This window comes from Anser cygnoides, chromosome 11 (genome assembly GCF_040182565.1).
Source record: "Anser cygnoides isolate HZ-2024a breed goose chromosome 11, Taihu_goose_T2T_genome, whole genome shotgun sequence".
Classification (NCBI taxonomy): Eukaryota; Metazoa; Chordata; class Aves; order Anseriformes; family Anatidae; genus Anser; species Anser cygnoides.
The window spans coordinates 3162900-3174553 of NC_089883.1; the positions used below are offsets into that span (position 1 = coordinate 3162900).

The 11654-nt window shown below is 43.0% G+C and overlaps 2 protein-coding genes across 2 annotated transcripts in view; both read right to left on the reverse strand.

Annotated features, from left to right (window-relative positions):
• LOC106036519 (gonadotropin-releasing hormone II receptor-like) overlaps positions 1-4636 on the reverse strand; it is a 31745-nt gene extending 27109 nt beyond the window's left edge. Inside the window, exon 1 of the mRNA XM_048076336.2 lies at positions 604-4636. The gene's annotated coding sequence lies outside the window, so the exon portion shown is untranslated. The remainder of the gene's footprint in view (positions 1-603) is intronic.
• A 154-nt stretch (positions 4637-4790) lies between these two features.
• On the reverse strand, positions 4791-10237 carry MTFMT (mitochondrial methionyl-tRNA formyltransferase). Its single transcript, XM_067003818.1, is given in 10 exon segments — positions 4791-5054; positions 5056-5222; positions 5495-5577; positions 6203-6284; positions 6387-6478; positions 7016-7091; positions 7664-7766; positions 8808-8930; positions 9338-9550; positions 10039-10237. Coding segments are annotated over 10 exon segments (1125 nt in total). The 5' UTR covers positions 10194-10237; the 3' UTR covers positions 4791-5023.
• Between the last annotated feature and the right edge of the window lie 1417 nt (positions 10238-11654).

The window sequence follows — 11654 nt, forward strand, 5'->3', positions numbered from 1 at the left end:
GAACCGTGAGATGCGGAGAGGCAGCGACTGTTAGGAGGTGAAGGGCAGCAGGTCTGAGCAAGGGATGAGCACTAAAAGGGAGCAGCAGGGCTCCCAGAGGGGGGACAAGATGCGGGGAAAAGGGCTTTAAGGATGACAGCAAGTCAGGGAATGTGGAAGCACGGCTAGGAGGTACAGAAACGATTAGGTTTCCCTCCACATTCAGCAGCAGTGCACAGCACACTGCTGGGTAAGAAGCTGCTCTTAGCTGAAAGCACAGATGGCCACAGAAGGGGTCAGACAGACAGTGACCCATCATCGCCCTATCAAACCCGTACGGCCTCCCCTCCACTACTTCTAGAGAGCAATTGAGGACCTCGCCAGCACAGAACATGCTGTGTTTACACCCAAATATACTCCTGTCAATAAACTTTTTGGGTGCAGGCAAGCCAGTACGCCTCCCACACTGAAATCTTCACAGAGAGACCACAAAAAGGTAGCCAGTGTTCCTGAATTACAGCTGAATTCAAACACAAGCTCCAGTGCGCATTTCCCTCTCTTACCACTCAATCCTCTCCTACAGATATGAGGACAGTTCTGATACAGATCTCTTCTGTGTCTTACCTACAGCTCATGAAGGGTCTGGTGAATGTTTCAATAGCCTTTAGCAAGCTCTCGAACAGGTTCTCAGGTCTGCCATGGAGCATCTCGGGTATTAAACACAAATCTGTGCAGGACTGTGCAGTGCCAACGCAGCCTGAACTCTGGTTAAAAAGAAAAAACCCTTTATAATCCATGTTTTTATGTAAATTGACTATTATCTAAGAGAAATGAGAAAAGAAGAGCTGTGGAATACTCTGGCACATCCTTCTCATACCAATGAATTTAGACTGCGTGTGTTTTCTTTTGTGTCTAGTCTGCTGCAAGAGCTTGGCGCGGGCTTGGGCCAAGGCAGCCAGTGGGGAGCATTAGCTCGGACCTTCCCACAGAGCTCTTGGCTTGCGCTGCAGACTCGCAGAGAAATGCCTCTTCTCTCCGCTCCCCTCCTCCTCTGCAGACAGACAGCCAAATCCTGGCCCTGGTTTCATCACTTCGAGGGTGAAGTAACACAAATGACTTCTACAGACTAACCCAGGAGTTCCACAGAGGAAAGCAGGCTCAGGATCTGGTCCCTGCACTTCACGGGTGCTCAGCAGAACACCAAACAGCAGAGTTTAGGGCTCTTCCCCTTGGGAAGAAATTTGTTTAACAGCAAATTAAATGGTCACAGACCTACGGCCTGAAATTCTGCCCATCCATCAAACAGCAAGAAGCTCTCCAAGTTTCCCCAAGCAGTCCCCCACTGCAGCTAAACTCTGACTTGGAGAAACAAACTTCTCTGCACTCAGAGTCCCTGAGCTCTCAGAGGAGGCTGCTGGCAGAGTGCATTGGATACAAAGCAAGACAGGTTTCCAACGTAGGCACTGACGTGCTATTAACAGAAAACCAGCCAAAAAACACCGCTCGGTGCTAACACTTCTTCACCACTGATAAGTCACCACGCCAAAGACATCAAGAGCTTTTCTAGGATAAAAGCAACAATAGATCCTAGTGTCCACCCCTCACACAAGTTTTATGCTGTAGTGTAGTTCTGACTTCCAGCTCCTTAGCGCTCGTGTTTATGGTCAGTGCACTGCAGTGTCCCTTCTGCAACCTGAAACCTAAGGCACACTCCCACATATCAAAGGAGAGCATCAGCCCCAGGAATGCAGGAAGGCTGTAACTCAGCTCCTCCCTGTGCATTAACTTTCGGACCACCAACCTCGAGAAGCAGTCTGAAGCAGGAGACCTGGCTCCTAAACATCAGTAAGTTTGGGGCTAATGGCAAAGAAACTTCCATTAAGGTTACTTGGTTTCCAACCCTGATGACCTATCCCTCCCCTTGTTTTTAAGAAAGAGAAAATTCTGCCTCCCAGAAGCTACCAGGCTGTCAGCAGTTAGGATAAACACAAGAAGTGAGATTCCCATCTAGCCTCAACCCTCCTATTATTCATGGATTTTACAAACAACAATTGTAAGTCTCAAGTATTCCTTTGATTAATCACCTACACTTTTTGAAATTTATTCAGCAGAAGACAGGAATAAAGTTTCCAAGGAAGCAGGGGGAGTAGTAGTGTTTGGTTATAGAACAGATGCATCCAACTGCTAGTCATCAGCATACTAGGAAACATCGTTCCCTCTAACATTCACTTGAAATTCAAGATGAAATCATCCCCATCCAACACCAGAGCCCTTCTGGTATCCAAAAGTTTTGCAGTTCTACCAGCAACTTGGCTTCACTGATCTTAAACTGAGCCGTAGCGGATGTTGGGTCTATGAATACCTCTGCTATGTTTCCTCTCTCTGAGAGGAGGACAGCTGTTTTATTTCATTAGTATCACTTTCCAATTGCTAGGGTGGCTGTGCTTGACCCTCAGCAGTGGTCCTGGGGATTGAATCACCCTGCCTATGTTCCAGAGCCAACCTTGACATGCTATTCCACACCTCATCAGTGAATGCCCCATTTTTGTTTTGTCTGTTCTGCAAAAATAATCAGATTTTCATTACCTACTGGGTTAAATCCCTACAGAGCTAGGTGAAGGCAAAGTTTCCAGAGAGACATTTTGGCTAACAGCTGCCTGGGGAACACCAATTCCCTTTAAAGCTTCTCTACCATGTCAAAAATAGCACGTCAAAGATTTCCTCCATAAAAAATAAATTAATCTTAGTCTCTTTTCCTCCATAAAAACAACTGGGTAAAGTCATGCACATTCTGAGCTAGGCCAATTAACTGCTAAGCTACAAAAAATGGTCTAATCTTTGAAAATCTCTTGTATAGAAAGGAACTCTGAGAAGATTAAATTGAAAAGCTATAGGTATCCTGGCTACATTACTGTTTAGGCATTAATTGATATTAAACAACTGACTGAAGACATTCCAAACCTGATTTTTTGAGATCATCTGCCAAGCTGACCTTTTTTTCCCCCCTAAGAGATGCAGTGAGCACCATCTAGTGGGATTCTGAGTGCATGTCATCCCGAACTCCCTGTAAAACACAAACCCTTCACTGTTACCATACGCTTTAGAACTGAAATTACCACCTGCCACCAGTGACTAACAGCAACAGATCTCACACAAGGCATAATCTAAAACTGTTGGCAAGAGACGTACAAATTGCCCTACAGATTATCCCCGATGCTAACATTTAAGAGGCGCTGCCAGTTGGAAATTGATATTCCACCTACCAGCATTAATGCCGCCCAGCAATAACATTGCTTTGCTCCATGTCATTTTGGAAATGCACGCAAAGCTACACTGTGCATACCGCTCTGATCAAAGGGTTTTGCTCTCTGAATAATTTAAACATAGCAGAAGAGTGAAACGGCATTTTTGGTACATTCTGGAGTGATTTCAGAGGATCTTTCTTTGTACCCACGCTGGGACACAGATAAAGCTTTGCTATTTTGATGACAGAGCAGGTTCAAAAAAAGGAGAGGACACGAGTAAGTTGCAAGAACTTCCAAAGAATTCTCTCAAAAGTTTTAAAATTACTGCAGCATAAGTTGCACCCTTGAATCTGTGGTCAGAGACAAAGGGAATTCTCTACCGAAAGCCAACTCCCACCTTACTGCTGTTTCCAGCTTTTGACTCGCATTTACAGGCATGGATTTCTTGGAGGATCACGTGTTCCAGAAAACCTGTCAGATGCAGATTAATTGTTGAACCAATGGCAATGAAAGAGGAATACTGCAGCATCTGCTTTAACAGATGCTTCTTCAGAAACATTTTAATCCATGTTATATAACACCTTTTTTTAGATTTGGTTTCTTTCATTCAGTGAGTCACACTCAAGCACGTCAAGCTCCTGTCACCTTGATGTAAATCTCATGAATTCAACACGACTTCAGTTTTAACTTTCAGACACGAGTGTCTGAAAAGACATGAACCCCCTGAAATATCTGAAGAGCCAGAAGTACATACAAAAGAGGGTATGTCCTGTAATTATGTTTTTTTCTTTTGGGGCTTACAAAATTTCTGTGACAATGCCATAAATATAAAGCTAAGAGAAGGGAACAAATTGAGCAAATAACGCTACAGATCTTAAGAGCTGCTATCTGGTCTTTAGATTAGTTCTCTGATTTATCTGGTCTGGTTCAAGAATAGAAAAAAAGGAATGGTTGATCACATGGAATATGAGACTTCCCAGAAAATCCCACCTAGCAAACAGAACCAACAGAGGCATATGACCAACTCTACACAGCTCCAAATATGGTATTTTATCAAGAAACTGCAAACAAAGTACAGGACGTTTTGTGTTTAGAGTAGTTAACTATAAGAAAACTAGCACGGAGAGGTGAAGGTTTTCCAGATACTCTCAGTTAAAGCTTAAGTTACTCACCTCAGCGTGGGGATACAACAGCAGAGTTTAAGGTCCACAAGAAAATCAAACTGTCAGAGGGCATTAGACTTTGAGGCAGAGCAGATATCAGACAAATCGCATCTGTATTTTTGCTAGATAATATTCCATAGGTAAGTATCGCAGAGATGCGATTAAAACATTGCATGGATATTCTTTTGCAATAAATCCTATCAGAAATGAAGATATTTGACAAATGATTTAGCAATGAAACAGGCTTCTGTTCTGAAAATCTTGCTTTTGTGAAACTAAATATGAAGTACAGAGATGACAGGGATTTTAACATTTCTAGATTAAAGTAACTGTGCATATCTTATGCTTTGAAGTTATATTGAAAGTCCCCCGAAATAAATTGAAAGCACTGTACAAAAATATATTTATTACCCAACAGCAGAAACAGAAATTTATTCACTGTCTTCAGAGTTCAGAGATCCTCTTCCTTAATGGGGAAAAAGAAATGAACATCGTCAGCACCACGATGAAAACATGCAGATGACAGTCACGTCAAACATTCTGGGGAGGAAAACCCTAAACCAAGTTAAACGCTATAGCTGGGCATTGAAATATTTTTATATTACTATTAACTTACAGACATCTTTTAAGACACATCTATTGTTTTATATCCTGCACCAGTATTTCGCTCTTTGAGAGTCTTTTTTGCTGGGGTAAGTCTGAGTGTTTGAAATCTGCTTTCCTGATGAACCGTTCTCGAGTTCTGCTGGAACCAGGGGTGCATATACCCATTGTAGAAGTCAACTGCTCTAAGCTTCTTCTTTAGCACGACTGTTTTGATTCCAACCCAGCCTTCCTAAAAATAAAAATAGAAGTGTTTTAAATATGATAATCTTTAGCTCACCACATTGACTTACGGAACATTTTATTTAATGTCATCAAGTTTATGCTATGAGCCAAAATTCTCACTTGCAAACAAAAAGACTTTGTGGAAATTAAAAGTTCTCTGAGGCATCAAATAAAAGGAATTATGCTAATCTAAACTAGTTCAGTGAATAACAACAGACAATTAAAAGCTAAGCAACACAAAAATATTAAAAACCTCACATAAAACAAACAGAAGCCTACCTTGCAACGAGCTACCAGTGTTTGGGACACTTTATGGTATAGCAGTGAACCAGGAACAGCTTCATCGTCATTTAATACTTGGTCTAAAAGCAAAGCAAGATCGTCTTGCATTTTTATGTGAACAAGTAAAAACTTTGAAACACTCTTTTAAGCAGAATTACCCTGAATTACTATTTTGCTCAAAAATACTTTATTGTATTCTGTGTTTTATTATACATAAATGAGCAGGAAAGCACCAGAACAGTCATTCTCAAGCACTGCTCCCAGTCTCATCCACAAGTAGCCAAGCATCTGTGCGTCTTGCACAGCAGAGCACACAAAGCTCTCAGACTCACAGGCGACTAGAGAAAATGGTTTAAGTGACAGTGCACGCAGCGGTAGCTTTCCTCTGGAGAGATCCACAGACAATGGCATTAGAAGAGGATCTCTCAACTCATTCATTATAGGATTAAAATCCTCAAATATCAGGATTCACAGGACTATGCCTGCTGTTCTCTCAACATCATCACAAAGCAGGACTGTCCTTAAAATTCATCTTACGCTTGTCTTTGGGCTCAGAAACTTACTAGAATCTGAGCACATGTGAAACTTGGTTTTACTGGATTTCCAGGAAGCAGTACTTGTTTAGTACAATTGTGTACAATCTTCAAGTTAATGCTTACAAAGACATAAGAATTTAACTTTACAGATTAATTTAAGAGTACATACCAGCAAAATCAGGGATATTATCCACTTCCACAAAATCCATAAGCTTAACAGGACTACCCTTCCAGAGTGTCTGCAAAGGAAACTGGAAACAGAAGCAACTTGAGTTTCAGCCATCAGTTAAAATATCTACAAAACTCAGACCTGCTGGAGGACAGAAAAGGGGTTAAAAAAAATCCACTCTTACCATACTTCCTATGGCACGATGCAGCCGAATTACTTGTGCAGCTGTTTGCTCTTCCCATTTTATACAACTCTTAGCTACAGATACTTTAGGAGCTAGAAGAATAAGAAATTAAAAGATTTAGTATTTTGTTTTGCATCTTTTTGCACACAAATAGCTGTACCGATTTCATCCTGATAAATGGAAGGTTCACAGTCTAGCCCTAAGTACTTCACAAGTTCTTTTCTCCATTTGTTGTCTATAAAAATCCAGGTTGGCTTACTTATCTTTTATTCCCAGTTGCCCTCTTAAGTACAAAGTGCAAACTCAATGCATATTTACAAGCACAGCTGAGCACTTTTGTTGGTGTTACAAACATGAACAGTAATAAATCAGCTCAGATTTCGTGTCATTGCTAGAGATTTGATATTGCACATGAAACATCTGGGAAAGAACAACAACAAACACTGATGTAGCAAATTTGAAGACTTCTGAGGGGTGTTTCCCTCTGACTAAGCCAGAGGCAGCAGTGGGAAGACCATATTGAGAAAGGTGTCCAAACAAATAAAGCCCAGCATAGTAGGAATAATCAGTTCTTCAGCTGATAAAAGAAAAAAAAAGAACAAGTTGTATTAGATAAAATGTGTACCTACCAAATGTTACTCCTTCTTTTGGTTGTTCTTTTTTATTTTCTAAACTTTCAGGCAAGTTTTTCAAAACTGACAGCAGCTGCAAAATATTTTTTTTGTACAGAATTTTAGCAAATTTGAGTGTATTTGCTGACAATAACAGTAAACCTAACACATACAAATACATTACTTAATTTTTAATCAGTGAAACTTCCTCATAAGATAAGGAAAAACTCCTAAGGAAAATTACGTCACTACATTCAGAAGCCTTATCATATACACAAACACAGTAAAGGCATTCTTTCTATTGAAACACAATTAAAAAAAATATATATTTTTTTCTGGATGATCAGGACTCTGATGTTAACCCTAGAACAGCATGAAAGCTGAAAAACACAAATATTCATTTCAATAAAAGAAGCAACTGCAGTGTTTCCACGCAAAGCATGCACATTCTTCACTTATTAGAAGAGCAACACACAGGACCATCACGGATGGATCATTACAAACCACTCAGCTTTCCTCTCACTACGAGAAAAAGCTCACAAACTAATTTTCAGATCACTCTCCTCCTAACAATTGCAGTCAACGCAGAACAAGATTAAAATAGTAGGTTACAAATGTTAAAAGCAAAGTATTAATCAGAAGCGACAGTAGCTTGCACGACTTTACCATGTTTGCACCCATCTTTGATAGTATCTCTTCCAACTCCTTTGTAGTACAGCGGGGAGGAACAGCAAACTCTTCTTGCTTAATAATTGGACCTACATCAAACCTACAAGGCAGAAAACACACAAGTTTACTGCAGGAAAAACTCTCCATTAACAGTTCAAAAGCGTACATTAAATACATTAATTCAGTTACTCATTACCTTTTGTTCATCTATTTGACGGTGCGAGAAAACTAAATTTTAATATTCAGCTCACACAGCAAAAGAGGGAAAAGAAAGTTGGATACATCTTATATATGGAAGCAGTACTCAAGTTTCAACAAAACAAAGTTTACAGATCACAAGTACAAGACTTCAAAAGAAACAACCTGATATATTCAGAAAGAATTTTTCACACTTTTCTGAGATCTACTGTCAGGCAAACATCTAACAAAGAAAAGATCAAGCTATGACAACGTGTTTTTACAAGCCATCCAAGCGAGAGTTTGTGCTAAAGCACAAACAGATGATCCCTCTCTTGTTCCTTGGCAAGCAGTTTATTGCTCTCCCTTACACTCACACGTTATGGGCAACTCTGAAGTCTGAAAACTCACTCTTTTCTGTAACATCATACCCAACCTATTAATCCAGCTGCGTGACTATTTGTTCTGTATCTGCTCCCCGTAATAATGCTAAAAATTAGAGAACAGGGCTGGGATTGCTACTGCTGGCAACAATCTAAACGGGCTGAAGGTGCTACCAAAACTGCTGCACGCTGCTACAATAAAAGATAAGTCCTTTTTATTATTTACATTATTACAGTTTGCTTTATTTCTGAAATAAGCTAAAGACACAGCTTTAATATTGGCTACGCATTTAAAGAAGCAGATTACTGGGAATCAATTTCTACAAAAAAAGCAGCATTTCACCTGGCGTGACTACTGAATATTTCCATCAATAAAAACTATTTCTTAAAAGCCTTTAATACAGCAGTCTAGAGTACAAATTATGAACTCATTAAATACTGTATTTGTTCGAAGTCTGATATGGTCAGATGAAAATTTCTAATATTCAAGTCTGAAACCCTTCAACACACACGTTTTAGGTAACCTATCGATTACATAGAACAGCAGCAGCGAGTTGTTTTCAGAAGCACATCTAACATACCTCTTTGGTCTTATTTCCATAATTGTCACCCCAGTCACTTTGTCACCATGAAGAATCGTGTGGACTATCGGTGCAGGACCACGCCATCGCGGGAGAAAGCTGGGATGGACATTCAGCACGCCACTAAAATTGAGTATTTTAAAGTTAGAATAGGAACAGTAACTGAAACATATACACATGGGTGTGCAGCACTGATTACACTGAAGCTACCTTAGAAATTATCTGCTCAGACTTTCTGACGTGTTACTGGTTTATACACTTAAAAGGAAAATTCACACTACGTAATCTTCAGCTTCTCAGTGAATACAGAAAGGGAGACGAGAGGAAAAAAGGTAAGCATATTATGCTGAACATCTCCATAGTTCTCCACCAACACAGAGATAGAAGTAGGACTCAGGCTAAGCAGATAACCTTAGGGAAGAAGCTCATCTTGCCTGCTACAAATCACGGGCACTGATTAGAGTGACGTTCAGAAGTGGAGCCTGTTTTTTCTAATGAAACAGTGACAGATGTCTTGTCAACTCACTTACTACGGGAACTGTAGAATAAGGTCCTCGCTTAGGAGACGTCCAAAGGATGCCACCACACCAACATCAAACTGCCCCACAGGCCCCGTGTGCGGCCACTCGTGAACAGGCAGCTGGAGCTCCTGGGCACAGCTCTTCACGGGCAGGCCTCTGGGCAGGCGGGAGGGCAGGGTCACCACCTCCAACCTGGACACGAGCAAGTCCTTGCTGGGCTCCCTGAGGTGGACAAAGCACTGAAGGACTCATGCAGGCAGAGCTAAGGAGAGACAAAGGCTGGCTCACACCCACCCCTTGCTGCGGTCTGCTTCCACAATGCCTTCCTCTTCAAATCCTATCCCCTAGACAGTCCCCGGCCCCTAAACCCTGCCACCACCCATAGTCCCACAATCCCTGGCTCCCCCTTTCAATCCCAAGCCCTGTCACCAATCTCCACGACCCTTGTCCCCCTCCAAACCCTGTCCCCTTGTAGCCCCTGCTTCTTCTCCATGGTCCCGCACGTAACTCCTCAGTCCCTGTCCCAATGTACGGTACCCTTCCTCCCTTCCACACCAACCCATGGGCCCTGCCCTCCCCAGCACCCTCTGAACCCCATCCCTGGCCCTCCCCCGGCCCCCTCAGCCCCTTCCCTTCCCCGTCCCCGGCTCTCCCTCGTTCCCCTCAGTGCCCTCCCTCACCCCCCTCAGCCCCAGGTACCCGAGCGGTACCTGGCGGCCTGCAGGGCTCGCAGGGCGGTGACGGCGAAGCGGTCGGTGCCGAAGAAGAGCACCCTCCATGGCGGCTCCCGCCGGGCCCCGGCCCCGGCCCCGCCGCCCGCCGCCTTCAGCCCCTCACGCCAGGCCCGGAGCAGCCGCCCCCGCATGGCGGCCCTTCCGGCGCCTTGGGGGCACGTCACGGCATGGCGCCGCGCGGCGGCTGAGGCGGGGCCGCCATTTCGGGGCGGGGAGGCGGGGTGACAGCCCCGGGTGTTGCCTGCACGTCCCGGTCTTTTATCGTAGAATCAGAGAATTGTTAGGGTTGGGGAAGAGCTTCAAGATCGTCAGGTCCAACAGTCACCCTGCCACCAATGTCGCCCACTAAACCATGTCCCCAAGCACCACGTCCAGCGTTTCCTTGAACGCCCCCAGGGACGGTGACTCGACCACCTCCCTGGACAACACGTTCTGACCACTGAGAATAAATTTCTCCTAATTTCCAACCTCCACTGCCCCTGGCACAACGTGAGGCCATTCCCTCTAGTCCTATCCCTAGTTATCTGCGAGAAGAGGCCGACCCCCAGCTCCCCACAGCTTCCTTTCAGGCAGTTGCAGAGAGCAATAAGGTCTGCCCTGAGCCTCCCCTAGACTAAACAACCCCAGTTCCCTCAGCCGCTCCTCACAGGACTTCTGTTCCTGGCCCTTCACCAGCTTCACAGCCCTTCTCTGGACATGTTCCAGGGCCTCGATGTCCTTCTTGTAGTGAGGAGCCCACTCCGTGCTGCCTCACCCTCGCCTTTGTGTAAACTGACCACTCAGCCTCGGTGCTGCGATAACACAGAGAAATGTCCAGGGCAGAAAGGGATGTTGACTCTGCAGCCGTTGTTTCTCCCCCTTCTCCAATGCAGATGGGCAGCTGCAGTGTTAAATTCTGTGGCTGGCCCAACAGACAGCTTTGTTTTAACAGTGATTATAATTTGAAGAATGTTTTCTTGTAAGTCATGAGGTCGGGATAATCGCTTAAAGAACTATCTTCTCCCATAACATAAGAAACAAAATATTTTATAATTCTGCTAAGGACATTCTTTTCCCCCATGGGAAGATGTTTTTTTTGTGTGTAGATGTTCATTTGGTGTAAATTACAAACACAATTCCCTATACATCTAAATGACGACATAGCCTAGTATCTTTGACATTAGGAATTTCTAAAACAGAGTATATGAGAATCTGGGAACAATTTATATATGCCAGTGAAAACATATAAATTCTGTGGAAATAAGAGGACAGTTCATGTCAGGAGGATACACAAGGGAAGGATCATTAAGGAACATGAGATTTTGTGCCACATTAAATAGCACTATGCATTTTTACTCTCTCTTTCTTATCTGTTTGGCCATCAACAGGGCTTTTTTCCCTCTGACATGGAGGGTGCCTCTGTCTCCACTGGTAGAAACATAGGAGAACTAATTAGAAAGTGTAAATGAGAAAGGTAATAAAAGGGTCAAGCAATCCTAAATGTGGCAATTATGCCCTACACCCCAAGAAAAGAATACCAAATACCAAGATAATTTCCTAGTTGAGCGTCAATGCATAAAAATCAATTGCTCCAAAAAGCTTAATTCTCTATT